At 44.8% G+C, this 19,783-nt stretch overlaps 1 protein-coding gene across 7 annotated transcripts in view; it reads left to right on the top strand.

Annotated features, from left to right (window-relative positions):
• Nucleotides 1–19,783, top strand: part of Dscam (DS cell adhesion molecule) — a 585,477-nt gene that overhangs the window by 390,941 nt on the left and 174,753 nt on the right. For all 7 annotated transcript variants that reach the window (XM_039087936.2, XM_039087935.2, XM_039087937.2 and 4 more), the window contains one exon: nt 3,833–4,006. In XM_039087936.2, coding sequence (XP_038943864.1) covers nt 3,833–4,006 — 174 coding nt within the window. The remainder of the gene's footprint in view (nt 1–3,832; nt 4,007–19,783) is intronic.

The following is a 19,783-nucleotide window of genomic DNA, read 5'->3' as shown; positions in this document are numbered from 1 at the left end:
TTTTAAAAATGCGGTCACAGCTTCTTTTATTACAATCTCTTGTGGTTTCTGTCTGTTCTGTTGTCTTCTTAGCCAATTCTATGGTCCTTTCCAAAGACCAGCTTTTAGTTCTGCTGATTTTCTCTGGTGTTTTTCTGTTTCATCTCATCGATTACAGCTGTCTTCCTTATGGTTTCTCTACTCCTCATTTGGGTATGTGTGTATTCACTCTGCCTGCAGCATCGTCTTAAGCAAAATGCTTGGTTTCTGTTCTTTTTCCTCTCTAGTATTAAGAACAGCAGGCAATGCTGCACACGAACCACAGAGGTGTTGCTGTAAGGCACACGCCACACATGCTAGGATAATTTGTATTATATCCAACTCAAACTTCTCTCTAATGTTTCTAATAGTTTTTTTTTCTTTGACTCATGAATTGTTAAGAAATGCCTTGTTAAGGGCAGGGGCTGGAGAGATGAATGAGATTGGGTTGCATGATGTGAAACTCATAAAGAATCAATGAAAAGCTAACAAAAAGAAATAAAAGGGGAGAGAGAGAGAGAGAGAGAGAGAGAGAGAGAGAGAGAGAGAGAAGAAAGAGAGAGAGAGAGAGAGAGAGGGAGGGAGGGAGGGAGGGAGGGAGGAAGGAAGGAAGGAAGGAAGGAAGGAAGGAAGGAAGGAAGGAGGAAGGAAGATTGATTGTGTTGGGTAGTAGTGGTCCACATCTGTAATCTGAACATTTGGGAGGCAGAGGCAGACTAGTCTCTGAGTTCCAGTCTGGTTTATAGAGTGAATTATTGGACAGTCAGGGCTATACAGAGAAACTCTATCTTGAAAAAACAAAAAGAAAGGAAGGAAGGAAAAAAGAGAAAGAAAGAAAGAAAGAAAGAAAGAAAGAAAGAAAGAAAGAAAGAAAGAAAGAAAAGGAAAGGTAAGGGGAAGGGGAAGGGGAGGGAAGGGAAGGGAAAGGAAAGGAAAGGAAAGGGAAGGGAAGGGAAGGGAAGGGAAGGGAAGGGAAGGGAAGGGAAGGGAAGGGAAGGGAAGGGAAGGGAAGGGAAGGGAAGGAAAGGAAAGGAAAGGAAAGGAAAGGAACAAAAAGGAAACCCAAATTGATATTTTCCAAATCCTTAGAGATTTGAAGCTTGTCCAGATATTTTCCTTACACTGTTATTTTCATTTTAAAACACTTACTAAGATTTGTCTCACAGTTCTCAGTACCATTTCTTCTGATGACTGAATTTGCTCAAGTTGCTCTACCACACAATCCAAGGTTCAGCAGGATCTTTTCTCCCATTAATTCAGGAAGTTGAGCATCCAGAGTTAGGCACCAACCAGCAAGCCAGATTCTGATGAGAGCTTCCCAGGGGAACTCACACTCCTACTCCTTGCTGTGGCCTCGCAGTGGACAAGTGTGTTCTCCAGGGTCACTCTTACAAGGGCACTGACCCCATCCATAAGGGCTCCACTCCTGAACTATAAACTTCTCCCAAACCCTCCTGCAAATACCTCTCACTAGGCTTTCAAAAGATGGATCAGGCCTTACTCAGGCACTCTGCCTCTCCCGCAGTGACAAATCCAGAATCAGTTGTTCTTACCTGCCCTGCTATTGCTGCGTGTGGAGCTCTATAAATGTTTTAAGTCAAACCGATTCATGGTGATACTACATTTTTCTTATTTAAAAATTATTTTTATACAAATAAGATAAATTATTTTATGGACATTTCTTTTTCTTCCTTCTGAGACTATAATTACTCAGACTATGCAATTATTTTTTACAGTCTCGCATGAGTTCATGTATTTCCCCCTTTGTTCTTTTAGTTTTGCTACAGGGAAATTTTGCTGACCTAGTCATTTCCTCCTCTGTGTCCACTCTGCTAATAAGCTTTGTAAATATACTTTGCACACATAAAAGCTGCATTTTCTTTTCCATTACCTCTTTTTAATAGTCTTAATATTTTATCTGAATCTTCCCCATCTGCTTATGCAAATTATTAAGCTATTATTAAGCCTCTGCCCAGTAGTTTCCTCTGCTCCTGGTAGAGTTGCCTTTCTTCTATTCCTTTTTCTTTTGCTATTGAGGGGTGAGTCACATAGTTTTCTGGTCCAAAGGGGAGACTGAAGTAGGTTACAGCTTTTTCCAGCCCTTTCCTTCTACTCATTTTACACCTATGGCCCCTTCCTTCTGTTGTGTGCTAAAAGTAAATTACTCTACGAACTCAGACCTCATTTTTAGACATTTTAATTCTTTGCAACTGTGTTTACCTCGTTGGCTGGGATTCACCCTAAGGAAGGCACAATTGTGATGCTGAGCAGAGCAAACAGTTTCCTTTTCTGGCTTCCTTCATCCTTAGCAGAAATAGAGCAACTTTCAGCTCTGTGTGTGTGTGTGTGTGTGTGTGTGTGTGTGTGTGTGTGTGTGTGTGTGTGTGTGTACATGTGTGAGTGTATAAGTATATGTGCACATGTATACATGTGTGTATGTATGTGTATGAGCATGTGTGTGTTTGTATGTGTATGTGTGTGAGTATATAAGTATATGTACACATATATACATGTGTGTATGTATGAGTATGTGTGTGTTTGTATGTGTGTATGTATGTATGTTAATGTGTTCCCATGGATGAAGGGTGGGCAAAAGACCTGGTCAGATCCAAGCCAATTCTGGGGCCAAAGAACATGAAACTCCCATACAGAGTATATTTTTGACCCACACCGTGTGCTTCCTCTAGAGAAATTAGATCAACTCCTGCACTGAATCTCCACCTAGTCCCATGACTCTGAATGTAGAGAGCAAGAGAGGAGAGGAGGAGGTCTGAATGGACTGGGATACATCCTCCATGTGCCTCAGGCTCCTGGTCCATGTGCTAGGCCATCCCAAGTCACTGCCTAGCATCCATCAGGGTCTTCTTCCTCCGCTGCATTATTCCTAAGAGTCTTTCTTTTCAAAAGAGTTCCATCCAGATGTTTCTTGTGAGGTATTTTACACCCCTGGGCCCAGCATATACACCTGCAAGCACTCCTTGTGAGCAGTGTTTTAATACTGTCTTCACACAATGACCTCTGACTTAGAGATTCAGAGTCCAGTGATATTGACAATGCACTGTGGTTCTCCATTGTAATAATCATGCTGAGGAGGAAGCTCTACAGTTCGTCGTAGCCTCTGACATGTGCAGGAAGTGAAGGCTGAGCAATCCCCTGTTTACATCCACATTAAATCCAGGGAACAGAAGGAACTTTGTTCACAAGATGAGCAATGTCTACTCTGGAGTTATTCTAACTATGAATTCTTTGAATAATTTATCAGCTGCTTAGTACTCATCAAATTTGGCATTTTATGGAGGAAACTATGCCTAAGTGCCCCTACCTTTTAATCTCGTTCTCTGAGATAATGTCATTTTTAAGTTAAGAATGGCTCTCTCCAAATCAGAATTTTAGTGTTACAGAAAAGGTATGAACTGGCATGCCCCGAGAGTGCCCATGTGAGAGGCATCTAGTGTCTTCATAGCAGAAAAAAAACTTGATCTTGAGCCCATGTGTTTATTCTCCTTGTGACCTCACTCTCTTGTTTCACTTTAGAGAAGGAGGTTGAGTTTTGCTCATAGTTTGACATGATGTGGTCTATCATGGTACAGGCATGGCATGCCCCTATAGCTGTCACTTTGCCATTTGTGTTCAATTTAGTCTGTAGGTTGACAGTGCCATACATGTAGCCCTTCCCTTTTTGTCTAAAGCTCTCTGGATGCTTCGCAGACACTCCCAAGGGGAAGCCTTAGGTATTTCTAAATCTTGTCACATGTTTGGTAAAGATAAATCATCACTCCTCAGCATCATGGTTCTTTTTGTGGTTCTCTCCCAGGTGCTGGGGTCCCCCAGTTCCAGCCAATTGCCCTGAATGGCAGAATCCAGGTCCTGAGTAATGGCTCACTCTTGATCAAGCATGTTGTGGAAGAAGACAGTGGCTACTACCTCTGCAAGGTCAGCAACGATGTGGGCGCAGACGTCAGCAAGTCCATGTACCTCACGGTGAAAAGTAAGGATGAAGAACACTTTGTTTTACCTGCAAAGGTCTTTGGGGTCTGAGGTCTTCAGTTGGTGCAATGCATACCTGTCTCAGAACAAAACAAAACAAGTTTGGATGTAGCCGATGCTTCCAGTTTTTTTGCATTGGAAATGCCTCTTTAAAGAATGGGAAATGGCCAGCCAATTGCCTGCAGCCATCAGGGGGCCCCTTACATCCTGGGTGTAGAAGAACATTGTTCTCAAGAGCAGGTTCCCTGGGTCACTAACCTCAGGCTCTGACACCCTAATTGATCAGTGGACCTTGACACCCTCTCTAATGGAAGAGTCCAGTGCATGGCCTGCAGATATTCTTATGAAAGCCTGTTTCCTGTATTTCACTGAAAACTGGCTGGATCGTAGATTTTTCTTTAAAAAGTAGTCATTAGTAAAGGCACTTCATGCCAAACCCGACAACCTGAGTTCAATCCCCAGAACCCACATGGTGGAAGGAGAGGATCAAAGATGAACCCCTGCAAGCTGTCCCCCGACTTCCACATGCATGCTGTAGTACCCCCACTCTCCCCAACCTCATCGCTCACCCTTCAACTGCACCTAAGTAAAATAAATGTAAAACATGTAGAGGTGGCAACTGGATACCTCACTCCCAACACTAGACTAGATACAGGAAGAAGTCCACATGGACACTGAGTTAGGGGTGTGCTGTTGACCAGTGGGTGGGAGAGGCCTCTTCACTGTGAAGTCTTTTCTACACATTGGCCCCTGAACACTCAAGAATACAGAGTGGATCACATGTGCCTGAGTAATGCATATTAACCCATGCTTGTATAGCTGGCTATACCTGGTTTATGTCCATTTATGACTAATTTCCTACTAGATAAGCTTTGATTTCCTCCTAGCAACAAGGCTTGATTCAGACTTTTCCTGCTTTAAAGAGATGTAAGGTTGTTTAAGAAGCCCCATCTGTTTTGGAGGACTGCATTTTTAAAGTGTGTGTGTCCATTTGTGTGTGTGTCCAATTCAAAAACTTGTCGTATGGATCAGTACCTATCCTATGCACTAAGAATTTATTTTAGTCCATTATTCTACCAGAAAAATAGGAATGTCAAGCTATTCGCTAAGCTTTGAATGGAAAAGCGTACTGGATTTCTGAAATGAAGTTGCTTTGAAATATAGTTTGTTCCTATCTGATGCAAAATCTTTGAACTTTCTGATTCTATATTCCAGAGAAACTCACGCCAAAGGACCTAAAGACAAACTGTGAAATCAGCAATTTCTAGATTGGTACTTTTTTAAAAGTCTGTTTCTGAATTACTCAAGTAACTAATATCCAACAGCCACATTGACACCAGTTTGTCTTTGCATAGTGAAAATAATGTTTGTGGGTTGGGGATTTGGCTCAGTGGTAGAGCGCTTGCCTAGCAAGTGCAAGGCCCTGGGTTCAGTTCCCAGCTCCAAAAAAAAAAAAAAAAAAAAAGAAAAAGAAAAGAAAGAAAGAAAGAAAATAATGTTTGTTAGATATTTCATTAATTCATAACATCATTTTTCTGTTCGAAAAACATCTATCAATCAAGACCTAGCAGCACAAGGTCTTACAGATTACATAGTATCAGTTGATCATGGGTTTGACCTTGTGGGTGAAATACCTGTGCTTTAGGCAGGGGGAGTAATACTGAAGAGGACAGAGTGACTGGCTTTATGAGGTAGTGAAGAATGTGTGCTATGTTATGGCAGGAAAGGCAGAGAACTTCAGCTTCATAAAAGACCTTCAAGAATAGGGAAAATATAAAACATAGAAATGGCAGATTCCCACCCCTTTGTCATCTCCTCACACAGCCGTGTGGTAGGTTTTAGTAGCAAAAGTGGAAAACCAGAAGCATAATGTCTGCTCTTCTTGAGCTCCTCACTCGGGGAGCAGTGGGAATCTATGTCTAACCCCTGAGTAGCAAATAGCACACAGGGGCCACAGCAGACCCCTCGGCATTGGTCACAGGCCAAGGCATACTTCCCAGTCTCTGTGGGATCAGTGATTTCTATTCACCATCTGGGCACCCAACGTTCATAGGTTCAAATCTTAATCCTCACTAGGATGGTGTTAGAAGGCAAGGCTTTACGAGGTGAGCATTTATGAGTGTAGCTCCTAACAGTTCAAGCTGGGCGGCTTCCACAGCAGAAGAGAGCCTTCCCTGGAACCCAGTGCAACCAGGTCTTGATCTGATGAGATTTGCAGTCTACATGCGGTGAGGGTAGGGGAATAATTGTTGTTGATAAGTCTGATGTCGTAGAAGTTGGAGCTGACTAAGTCGTTATAGAGATATGGAGTAAGGTCCTGCTTCACTGAAGTCTGATGTCAAAGAACAAGAGTCTAAGAGGCAGAGGTTTTGAGGCTAGGGAAGGACACCACAGGGAGAAAGGAAAGGAAGGGAAAAGATGCACACAATTCACAGGCCAAAGCACGAGGGATTTCCATGTGATTTCCATGGGGGAGGTGGGAGACAGAGGTTGGCTATAAGCATACTGAGAGGTGTTTCTTAGAACCAGCCAAATCCTGGGGTCTCTGAAACCATATAATTAGTGTGTTATCAAACAACATGATCATGGACTGTTGAGATAAAGAAAACAAGTGACTCCTTAAAAAAGGAGCTTCCAGGAAAATATTCTAGAAGAGAAAATATAAATGGCATAGCACAGGAGGAGGGAAGAGGAGTGAGGACTTCCAGCTTCAGGAGGGGGCAGTTCTGTGGCTCCTGTGACCTGACCCAACCGTCAGCACTGGGTAATACCTCCAGACTCTTGTCCAGCCTCTTCTACCCTTGAGAAATAAGCCAAGTGTCCAGAGACTTCCAAATGGCAGAAAAAAAGAATACAAAGGAGATTGCATGGCTGCAAACGAAGCTTCCAAGTGCACTCAGTTTTATTTCCATTATTTTAATTAATGCCTATTTATTATACAAAGTAATTATGACCGTTAATTCAACTGTAGTACGTTCCTTAACCATATTCCATACCCATTAACCTATCCTATTTTCCTGGCCAGTAACTCCCTTCCCCTCCTCAACAGTCCAAGCAGTCCAATTTAGCTGTCGTGTGTGTGTGTGTGTGTGTGTGTGTGTGTGTGTGTGTGTGTGTGTGTGTGTGTGTGTTACCTATCCTTCATCCACTCAGCTCTTCATGGACCCCAAGGTTGGATCCATAGATGGGATCTAGTGACTGTAACAAGCCTGGGTGAGAGGTATCTCATATTCCTTTGGGCATACTCCCAGGAGAGGTACAGCTGGGTCATTCAAGTGTCCGTTCTTAGTTTCTGGAAGGACCTACCCACCGATCTCCATAGTGGTTGCACTAGTTTGTACCCTCACCAGCCTTACATGAAGGCTCCTTTCCCACAGCCCCTCACCAGCACTCATTGTTACTGGTTGTTATGAAGCAAGCTTGTCTGTCTAGGGTCAGTTAAAAATCAATCTCAATGGCATTTCCCCAATGGCCCGGGGGAATATTATTCATGCATTTGTTGCTAGTTTTTCATGTGTTGTTTGTTTGTTTTACATCTTCAAAATTAATTGTTTACTTATTTGGTAATTTATTGATTAGATGGGGGATTATTGATTTTTTTGAGTTCTTTATATATTCCGGTTAATTGGTCTTATCGTATCCCTATATAATATTTCTAAACAAGCTCTGAGAGAGCTTGTTACTTCCTTGGGTCATATGAGGGGATAGAGGTGGCTGCTCAGAGGCAAATGCTAGGCTCTCAGAGCAGTGCTGGAGTCAGGCTTCAAACACATTTGTTTTTGTTTTTTTTTTTTTTGGTTCTTTTTTTCGGAGCTGGGGACCGAACCCAGGGCCTTGCGCTTCCTAGGCAAGCGCTCTACCACTGAGCTAAATCCCCAACCCCTCAAACCCCTCAAACACATTTGTGAAACATATACTTGCTACTGAGGGATATTGGGGTTACAGTAGGAAACTGGGGCTAAGTACTGACTCATGTTCTGTCTAGTTTGCTTATTGCTTTCAAAGACTCATGTCGGAGGAGAGGGCATTTTAGCAACAAATGCAACCACAACAGCCCTCTTTTGTTTGGAAGCACAAGGTGCTGCTGGCAGATAGCAGGCAGACCGTAGGGAACTGTCAGGAAAAGCCATCAGCAGGAAGGAAGATTGATCTGTGCAAAGCCTTCCAACTCAGCTGGTATTCCTGCTGCCGAGTCTACACTGTCGTCTCAGCTTTAATTTATCTTGTACCAAGAACCCTCCCAGGAAAGGAAATCAAACACCAGAGGAGCGTTGGTGGCAAAGACAGGAACAGCAGGCCCTGTGTCTGACCAAGCCTGGGCTCTGGTCTACCTCTAACCCCCATAGGCAGTGGATACAAAACGCAAAGCAGGCACCCAGACCAAGCCTCTTCTGCTGTATCAGAGGGTGTTTTTAGTCTCAGGGCCGTGACGATTTTTCTAAGAAAATAATTCCCCAAACTACGAGGCTCTCAAATGGAAGTCACTCCAGTGTTTCCCTCGGGTGCTGAAATCGTGCCTGCCCCCTCGAGAGTCCTGCAGCTGGCGTGCCTTTCAAGAAACACTGACTGCAGAAAGCCACACTGAGCATGTAGCTCTTCCTTTGTCTGCCGCTCTGCTTCAGTCTCTTCTGATCCCCCCATGCAGCATAAAAGAGCATCACTTATCAAACATGGGTAGGATCGTCCCTCGAGAGATGGTTACTCTTGGGATCTGATGAAGCCTGCAGCCCCAGAACAACCCACAGGCCACAGTATAGCCTGACCTGCCAACTCCCTGCCTCATGTTCAGCCTGGGCAGAACTCTGTATTCCCAGGGTGTATGCTGCTCCCCTTCCTTTTCTATCACTACAAAAAAAAAAAAAACTGGCCAGAAGCAACTTTTGGGAGAGGGAAGGGTTTATTTGGCTTACACATCCCAATCATAGTGGAAAAGCAGGGCAAGAACTGAAACAGAAGCAGAGGGAAGAAACATGAAGGGATCTTTCTTGCTCTCTGTGGCTTGCTCAGTTTACTTTCTGTATGCAAGCCAGAACCTCATTCCCAGGAATGGCACTGACCACAATAGGTTAGGCCCTCTCACATTAATTATTGATTTAAAAAGTATATATCATAGACTTGCCTACAGACCAATCTTATTGTGACATTTTCTTAATTGAGGACATTTCTTCCCAGATGACCCCAGCCTGTGTCAAGTTAACAAGATACCGACTAGCACATATGTATTCCTGGGTGTGTACATCTGAGTTCAGACCAGGTCTCTCGACTTCACTAAACAAACCTTGGGGCCTTGAGAGTTCTCAGTCCCACTTCTGAGGTCCACCATGCTTTCATAGGCATGTTAGACTTGAAATAAGCTAACCCACTATTCTCTTCCCTATAGATACTCATCTGTTCTTAGATGGCCTTCTTGATTACTGCTAGTAGGACCCTCCGATCTTCACCACAGAGCAAGCCTGGGACAGATGTCCATGCTTAGACTAGTACAAATGATGAGAACATTCTAGATTTAGCAGAAAGAGTTGCCCAACTCTAAATCAGCAAACCCCACTGTGTTGTATGATATAAAAACATGGATGTCATCTTATGTAAATTGCACTTCTGTAATTGCTTTTTATTATGTAATCCTCAAGGTTGTTACAGTTAGCCGGTTCTAATATGGATTGTTTTTTTGTTTTTTTGTTTTTGTTTTTTTTTTTTTTTGTTTTTGGTTCTTTTTTTCGGAGCTGGGGACCGAACCCAGGGCCTTGCGCTTCCTAGGCAAGCGCTCTACCACTGAGCTAAATCCCCAACCCCCTAATATGGATTGTAACAGTTCTTAATAATTTGAGGTCTGAGGATAGCCTATCTGGTTTTACTCCCCAGTTCTGCCTATGAGAAACGTGTGTAGACTTGATGATAACACCCTCAAGACCTCCATTCTGCTCATCTGTAGGGTGGGAACAATTTCCTACATGCTCAGGAGTTATGATGTCAGGCATGCTCTGACAGGAGAGTGTCAGAGAGCTATGGTCAGCCCTTCATTGGTGGAAGCTGCTGCATTCATAACTAAAGCACTCATGTAGACTTTTATAAAAAATACAAGTATTAGTGTGTTTGCATGATAGGAAATGAAAAGGGACCTACATGCTATAGCACATGTAGAGGGTAGAAGACAATGTTAAGGAGATGGTTCTGGCCATTGTATGTGGGTACCCATGACCCAGCTAAGGTCACAGGGTTCATATATAACTAGTGCTCTTATCTATTGAGCTCACCCTGAGACTTCTCATTTCTTAATTTCCACATCAGAGTCATGTCATTTCAAATACTCGCATCTTTATGTTAAAGCCATCCTGGGATATCCTGTCTTTCACCTCTGCTCATTACTAACGTTCTTGCCTTTAAGGGTATCTGAAATTGATGCCAAACATGAATCTTCCGTCCCTTTCTCCCTTGTGTTCTTGAGGTCCCACTAAGAGGTACAGTTTGCTCTGTCTGAAGTTTAGATATTGTTCATTAATTAATCTCAGATAATTTTGTGTAGATGAAACAGTTCAAAAGAAGCCCCTCTCATCATTGCATCTGAACAGAGACAACGTGAATACCATCAAACAAGGCAGATGTGTGTCCAAGCAGCGCTGCCTGGCTATCCTGAGTGGCTGTTGCTGGTTAGCCCTCTTGACTCTAGACTGGCAGCCATTCTCCAGTCCCGGGGTTGGAGAATTTCAGCAGATTGTGCTGGTTAAAGAAAGGAACTGCTCTTGTTTGATGCTGGCATTGTAGCTTGTTTACTTTCTTAGAGAAAACAGGAAGGTCCAAGTGGTGTTTCCTAGCAGGCTCCTGGATGCCAGGGTTTCTACGTTCTTGCTTCTTTTAACCTTTACGATCACTTCTTTAATTTGAGCTTAGTCCATCCTGGAAAGAATGCTTTTACTTATGACCAAAATAGACCAGTTCTGAATCCATGTCACCCTCAAAGGGCGCCGAGCCAGCTTTATTCTGTAAATTCAGCTGGAAAAGAAAAAAAAAAAAGCTGTCTAATCACCTGCTCTGTGGTGGGCCTTGTGAGCATACCAACACATTCCCGCAGAGGTGAACTTGGAGAGCCGCCTCCCATAATTCATTCAGAGTTGAACACAGACTCAGGCCATGACTCTCTCCTCTCCCTTGAGGACACCCAGGTGTGATCCTCTGTAGGAATAATCAGGAACGCCTGTAGGACACATCCAAAGTCAGCATCCCCAGAGCACATTTGCTGATGAGCGTTTGTAATACAGGGCAAGTCGTGGTGGGGTGTCCAAGGCCATCAGGGCAGGAACCAGCCATCTGCTCTTTGCAGTTCAGACATGGCTAAGCAGAATGGCAGAGGCAAGGGCAGAGTTGGTAAAACTCAGTGCATACAGGCTTCCTCCCTGTTCATCTAGATTCCCACACTGTTAATCCAGTGAAGTTCAGACTAGGAGATGATGTCCACATGTTTGTCTTGCCACTCAGCCATTGATGTTAAAGCCAACCATGATAGAGAATAGCCCATACACCTACAGGCCAAGAAGAACATCACAAAGCTGATAAGTTGGTTTATAGCTTATTTCATAACGAAGAACTGTGTATTTACACAATCATTACATTATAATAAAACCTGAAGAGCTACACGGGGTTTTACAGTAGAGACATTCGTCTACACTGTAGTGACAGCTATAAGGTAAAAGGTACTTGGTGATTCTGGTTTTCATCTTTGAATCATTAGTCTATTTTGTGTTCCATAATGAAATAAATGCTCAATTCTCAGCTGCTTATAAGTCTAGTCAGGTCATGGTTTTGGAAGTTGAAAGTCCAAACACTAAGGTGGTGGCTCTAGTTATGATCCACAAACTTCATCACACCATGGAAGATGTCATTGTGGTGGGAGCACATTTATTGTGGTGGGAGCACATCTGTGTTGGGAGCACATGTATGATGGGAGCACATCTGTGTTGGGAGCACATGTATGATGGGAGCACATGTATGGTGGGAGCACATCTATGATGGGAGCACATGTATGGTGGGAGCACATCTGAAATGGAAAGTCTTCGCTATGTCATCATGGTGGGAGCACATCTGGGAGACTCTTCACTCCACAGGACAGGAGATGGATGGTTTCTTCTGCTTATCTTCCTGGTTAAATACACACATCTCCATCTCAGTCTTTATGCTAGTGTGTAGCATTTAGTACATGACTAGATATCATTTGTACCTGATCTCGTATTCATTGATCCTAGAGACCATGCCATGTGTTCATGCCCTTTGTAAACAACTACTCTGAAGAAGGAAAACTAGCAGATTCCAGCTAGTGTGTACCATAGGAAGGAGAGGCAGCAGACAGTGCAAGGAAGCTTTAGAATGTGGATATTAATCTCCTTCACTTCCACACTTTCTAGTGAGTGACACTTCCTACTCGTTCCCACATCTGGGTCTCTTATGTGTCAACTTGCGAGGTGTATTACTCGCTCCATCCTTGATGACACTATGAAGGCCTATCACAGATATGATTAGCATTTAAATTGGTAGCTGATGAACGAAGTATAATTTTTGCCCTCCATAAGTGAAAGGCCCCATCAGCTGAAGGTCTTTGAATAAAGCAAACATTCAATTCTCTTGATATCAGTCAGTATACAGAGAAACTCGCATACATCAAATGTACTGAAAAGTCTGGTCCTGGTTAGGAGTGGATTCATCCTGCTTTGTCCTGTCACTGACCGGACAAATGTGCTCTGAGCTATCTCCTAGCCCATCACAATGGTCAGTCCAATTTAAATTGTGATATTCTGCCCTCCCTGGCCTGGAGCATCCAATCTTTTCATTCAGGACTGCTTGCTCCTATTATGTTGGGGTGATATGAGAAGACAGTGGGGGACAAAGGATCTTTTATTCACCTTGGCTCTGGCCATTTCTCTAATGCTTACTAACCATCAAAGCCCTCCATTTGACAAATGGCCTACATCCTAACACCATTCTCTACACCAGGCAGTACCCTGTGATTCAGTTCCACTCTGACACTAACAATCTGGAGTCAGCATCAGGTCCCAGTAAGACTGCCCTCACTTCAGACACCAGCAGTAATTTGAGTTCTCAGATGGCCTCCCCTTCTGCCTGGCCAGTTCCCAGTTAAAGGTCACACAACCTCTTTGTGTTTGATAATTTGTTAGAACACTTATGGAACTCAAAATAGTACTCAGTGGCACTATGACAGAGGATCCAAATGAACAGACAGATACATGAGAACATGTGACACCCAAAAGGGTGCTAAGCTCAAAGTTCAGGAGCATCTGTGCTTGCAGATTTGGGTATGTCCCCATCCTAGAACATTGATATGTTTATCTGTTATGTGACACTGTTCCTAGGGAGTCAAGAATAAATGTCCACTCACCACAGATAGGCAACCAACCACAGAAAAAATAAAAACAAAATGAAACAAACAAACAAAAATCAGCCAAGTCCAACTTGGTGAACCAATGAGCTTATTAGGGTTACTTACAGAAATATGGGTGAAGGGTTACTTACGGGAGCAGAAATCACTCAGAGACGGCTGCCTCACCAAAGCCCACCTCAGTGTGAAGGATCCTTGAGAGAGCTGGGAACCAGGAGCATACTGCATAGCTTGTCAGCACCTCAATAGGGTAGAGAGGCTTCTTCTAGGCAGCTCAGCTGATATGAGTCTCTTGTAGCTAGCTGGACTTGTCAGACCATGTGAATCTGGTTGGTTTCAGGGACTTCCTAGAGATACTGTTGATTTTCTGAGCTTAACGAGCTTCTCTGCAGTATGGAATGTTTCATTACCACTTAGAACATTCTGAACGTCAAATAGCCTTCCTCCAAAATGGAAGAAGATTTCATCTGAGAAGATATCGTTACACCACCAACCAGGAAGCTCCCCAAGTCTTCCTCTTCAAAGCTTTTACCTAAGCTCCAGAACTATGATCTTATTCAATCATCAACCATGTGTATGAACTTGAACTTCATCTGCCACTATTCGCAGATGTTTAGTTGGGTGGGGCTGAACATTCAACCCTCTAATCACAGACTTGTTCTTTCTGGGATGGATGACCCATCCTGAAAACTAGTTGGTCGTGTCACGAACATATCAACGACACAAACTCAGGTATGGCTGAAAGGGGCTATTAGGGATAACAGAGGTGCTTAAAACAGAGGGAGTTCCAAGGGGCTTTGAAGCTGTATCCAGGAAACCAGGATAAATGCCAGATACACTCTTTATTGAATCACATAACCAAATACATATGACTTATTCGATAAGGAAATCTCAAATTCCTTGCTACACCATCCCCAAGTTAAGGGGCATGGAAGTAGTTGGCTGTGCCCTCTCCCTGGTGCCCCTCACTCACACATAGACTCTCTAGCCCTGAGAGCTAAATAACCTGTTCTTTATACTAGCAGCCTTCCAAGAACATTTCATGATAGCAATGCCAAAAGTTATCTAATACAAGAGACAGAGACAAAGAGAACTCCAACATGAGGGCTGACTTACATGAGAAGAAACATGGGAATGATAGGAACTGCCCCGCCCCAATTTACGAATGCATCATCAAAGACTGTCCTCTTCAGTGCCGTGTGTGTCTCTTTTCTCCTAACTGGAAACACCTACATGCTGTTTCACAGCCTATCCCAGTCAGGCCTCTCTGTATTTGTTCACTCTTTCCATATCATGGAATATCATTCTACCATGTGCCTTTTAGTGGTCGGTGTACCCCACCTCATGCCCAGCCCACAGAATACACAGTCCTGCCCTCGATGGCCCATTGTCACAGCTGTTTCAGCAGTAGAGCATCCTATGCCCTGCTCCCCTGGTGAAGAGAGAAAGAATGAGCAGCCTGCTACAGACCAAGGAGCCCAGGAGCCTAGCAACCTGTACAGGGCTCCCCACAATGTAGCTGGGTGTAAAGTGGGGGCATGCATGGTGGTTTTATAAATCCTCCAGTTGGCCTGGCATACAGGAAAGGCACTCACTGGGGTGGGACTTGGAAATCCAGGCAGCACCAGCTCACAGCCCAGTCACTCGCTCTTTCCCATTCAAGTCCCGAGTGTTCCAAGGCAGCCCTTTTGTGGAAACTGTGCTTAATTACTTCCGGCAACCTCAGCGGGCAGAAGATGTCAGTAATCTTTCAAACGTTCTCATTAGTGGCGAGGTTGGGGATGTCAGCCTTGGCCCAGCGCAGCTCAGCAGCCATCACTGAGCTGTCGCCTGGCACTTCAGGGGTGTCTTAATGCGTGTGTTGCCCTTTCTCTGATGAGCAGCAGAGATAAAGGAGACCACAGAGAAGCTGTCAGGGAATTCAGAAATGCTGGGTCGATTCTTCAATGGGGAATGTAAAATGTCCGTGTATTACATTGCGTTAGCAGCCATCAGTCAAAAGTGTCCACGTCCACTGTAAGTGTTGTAATCTTAAAGCAATTACAGTGGACCACTGATGAGACATCAGCCTTGCTTGAGACATTTATTTCCAGCTTTCCACACGGACCACACACCTGCCCTGTCTTCACAACCTTTTCTATTGCTGCTTAAAGGCAAAAGCCTTTCCTTTTTCTCATAACTGAATCTATGCCCTTGATTTCTCTTTAAAACAACAAAGCTCCTTCCCTCTGTATTTTTTTTTCCAGGCATGCAGTTAGCTTGCAGGAAGAAGGGAGTGTAAAATGTGTAAGTAGGGACCAAGCTTGCAACAGAGCCCATGAACCCTCAAATCTTCAGGTTAACTGCAGACCATAGCACTAAGAGTGTGAGCCAACGAGGTACATATACCATTTTCACAGATTTAAAGGCCAAAGTCACTGTGGCTTTGCAAGGTTGATGCAATGGAGCTTAAAGCTCCAGAAATTCCCCAGCTTCTTCTATTAAACAGTTTTTCCATGGTCTCAAGTTTGGGACTGGATGGAGCTTCTTCCCATGGGACTGTGCTCAACAATTGTCAAACTATCCCAATATCCCTTTCAAATATGAGGCTATCTGGATGGGACTGCACACCAGACCAGCAGTTTTCCCCTCTGCTCTGGCTTCATGGATCAACTGCGTTTGTTCCCCAAGTCTCTGCTCCCCCACATCCGTATCCCTGGCTGCACAGAATGCTCATAACTAACCTGAAACCAGATTCCCAGGACCTGTGCCATGTGATGCTGTACACAGAAGCTGAAAATAGTCTGTCTGCTATCCAAACCTGTAGTCTGGATGCTCCTAAGACAAGATGGGAGTCAGAGATGGGAGAATCCCCAGAAGCTGAAGGGCTGGATAGCTTGTTGTACCCACCCCCCCCATACACATACATGAGAACATGCACACACACAAACACACACACATGCACATACTTTCACAGACACCCACACACACATTCAAGGGCTGAAATCCAAGGTTGTACCCAGACCTCCACAAGCACACTGTGACAGATCACCCCAGTGCACATACACACATGTACACATGTATACACACATGCACACACAAACTCACACACACATACACATATACACACACATACACACTTCCACAGACAGTCTCTCTCTCTCTCTCTCTCTCTCTCTCTCTCTCTCTCTCTCTCTCTCTCTCTCTCTGAAGGAGGTGCTTCTCCTCACATAGGTACTAAAAGACCAGAGACATGCCAGGATGCTGCTCCCCAGGGGCCATTTTTACTGTGGCACCTGCTGCCCTGAGAGTATGGGGTTCTCACTATTCTCTTTCCGGCCTCTGGATACTTCCTGATGACCGTAGGCTACAAGAACCTGGAGCTCACCAGAACACAAGGGTTGCTCTTCAGCAACCACCCCTATTCCTCCCTCTCTGTGGGGCAGCATAGAAGCTTCTTGGCCCTGCCCCTGTAGAAAGAGGAGAAACAGCAATTTGCCTTCCACCTGTCTGAGGAGTCTAGTGTGGATGCTTCCTCATTTGGTAGGACCTGAGATCAAATCAAAGGGAAAGTGAAGCCCCTGTGCCCTCCGGTTGCCCTCACTGCCAGCAGCAACTCTAAAAGCAGGAGAGAAAAGATGCTAGTAACTGCAGCATCTGCACAAGCCCTTGTCTCACCCTATGTGGGTCTATTACTCTAGAGAGAGGGCGGGGAGAAACAGAATGGAATGGGTACAGGTGGGAGGAGGTGCAAGTGAGGGAAGTGCAGGTGGGGAGAGGTTCAGGTGGGGGGGGAGGTGCAGATGTGTGGGGGTGCAGATGGGGGGAGGTGCAGGTAAGGGGAGGTGCAGATGGGGGGAGGTGCAGGTAAGGGGAGGTGCAGATCGGGAGAGGTGCAGGTGGTGGGGGGAGTGCAGGTGGAGGGGAGGTGCAGGTGGTGGGGGGAAGTGCAGGTGTGGGGGAGGTGCAGTGGGGGGGAGGCACAGGAAAAGGGCAAGGACAGATGAAGAATGGTACAGGTGAAGCATCCCCCAGTGGACAGAACTGTAGTCACAGAGAACTGTGTAGTTGGGTTTCAGAAGCCTCAGGCTAAGTGCCCAGGAAGCTCAGGAGTGCCCCTACTCTCAGCGGGGCGTGAGGTCCTAACCTAATAGCATGACGGTGTTCCCAAGGCTTGCTCTCCTTGAATGAAGTCCTTCTATATTCCGGGCTTCAATAACATCCATGGCTTAGAGACCCGTCCATTCAGCCTTGATTGGAGGACTTGCACTTTGTATCATCATCCCAATAAGCAGTGGTAGCACCCGTGACATGCATGCCAATAAATATCCTCTGCTGAGTTTCCCTCACAGCTGTATTCTGGCAGCTGAGCCCACTGCTGGAGCAGCATGAGACCTTTGGACACATGGACAGGAATGATGGACACATGGACCAGAATGATAGTGGGGGGAGGGGCAGAATTCTCACAGCCACTCAAATCTCTTTTCCTAATGCCTGATCAGTTCTCCTGACGTCACACAACAGTGAAGAGCAGAAAAATGGTCAGGGCGGAATCTAGCCCTTCTGTAAGCAGTTACAGCAGGCCTGAGGTTGCTTACTTATTTTAAATTAATTCTCTTTGGACTTCAGCAATTTTGTCCATGTATGTACTTACTAAGGTCTGACTAGTCTCACCTCCCCTTCTCGTATCTCGCTTTTTATAAATGCTGCCTTTGTGCACCATGTCTCTGACTTCAGGACAGAACCCGAGGTCTGTGACATGTTTGCAACCTCACCTTGCTCACCCCCAACTGTGCATGGCTCTCACTATAGGCTTTCAGGGATTTCTAAGTGGAGATTCTACTGCTTCTGGTCAGCTTAGGTCTAGGATGCCTTCAGCAGCTTGCATTCTCCAGACACCCACTCCCTCCCTCGCCCCATTCCTTTGTAATTCCTCTCTGAGGCCTCGTAGATCTGTGTCATAACAAATAAACTGCAAAGGAGGCATGGAGACTTAATGAGGAGAAAGAGAATAGTCCACTGTGGTACAATTGTGAATTTCAATAAGACCTGGACTGGAGCGTGTACGATAAAGAAAACTGTAGCCACAGTAAGAGAGTGGCCAGACTCACTGCAGTCTGGCAGGTTAGAAAAGGTCTCCACTGTGTTATCTAAAGTCATCTAAAGTCATCATCGGGCCTCAGCAACGTCCATTGTCTGTTTCTCTATAGCTGAGCTTTCTGGGATTGGTGGATGAAGTAAATATCTAGATGGAAAGACAAGGTAGACCTTCCAGGGCCACCTCTCCACCTACCCCTACCATTGTGCTACAAGCCTGTGTCACTGTATCTAGGACCTGGTAGGGGAATTATGGTAGGAAGTAACAAAGGATGTCTATCCTAAGGGAGTCCTTTCTTTATTTGTCTATCAGATTAGAAAGGGTCTCCATTGTGTTATCTCTCATTGTGTTAACCCTTTTCTCTGTGTTCAGAACCCCGGCCCTTTGGAGGCTGTGGGATGGAATACTGAAACATGTTAAAACACAGGATAGTCTAGAATCCTGAATGGTTGCTTTGTCCAGTCAAGGCTGGCTTCACAAGTAAAGGGCTTGGTGACGTGTGCTCACCCAAGAGCCCGGTGTCAGAAACTACCCACACTGACTTCACACACAGCAATGTCTTGTCGTTTCCTTATAATTTTCAATAGACAGTCTCATGTTTGCATTTTGTGTCTATCTGTGTCTGCTGCTTGCAGATGCCATGAGATAAATCTCAGGAGAGTTGCCAGTCTTATCCTATTTTGCAGCCAGAACTGACTGTTAAGTGAGGTCTTTTGAGATTTTGCACGTGTTTTGATCATACTCACCCCTCACCTAGTTTTGATACACATAAGGAAAATGGTAAAGATGTCAGTTCCCCTCCCCCTTCCCATCCTCATCACTATAAAAAAACACATATATGTACACATATGTGCATGGCAGGACATATCTGCACTCGTGTGTGTCTATGTATAAAGCATTGTGTGGTTTTTGAATCCCAGCTATACAAGCCAAAGCCAAGAGACACAACAACCAGTGATTTAGCTTGTCTCCTTTTTTGAGGACTTAACTTTCCCCACTCGTGCATGCATGTCCGTGTGTGTGTGTGTGTGTGTGTGTGTGTGTGTGTGCATGTATGTGCTCTTTCATGTGTATGCACTTTCACGTGCTACTTCATTCATACATGAATGCAAATGAGTGTGTCCCGCAGTGACGTGTAGAGGTCAGAAGGTCGCCTCAGGTATTGGTCCACATATTCTACCTTGTATGAGGCAGGGTCTCTGTTGCTTACCACTGTTCATGCCAGGCTGGCTGGCTGGCTGGCCCAGGAGTTTCTGGTGATCCCTGTCTCTGCCTCCCACCTTGCCATAGGAGTGCTGAGATTACAGGTGCACACT

Source organism: Rattus norvegicus, chromosome 11, assembly GCF_036323735.1.
Source record: "Rattus norvegicus strain BN/NHsdMcwi chromosome 11, GRCr8, whole genome shotgun sequence".
In the NCBI taxonomy this organism is placed as follows: domain Eukaryota; kingdom Metazoa; phylum Chordata; class Mammalia; order Rodentia; family Muridae; genus Rattus; species Rattus norvegicus.
The sequence above is the reverse complement of the archived record's forward strand: the minus strand, read 5'-3'. Positions and strand labels throughout refer to the sequence as shown.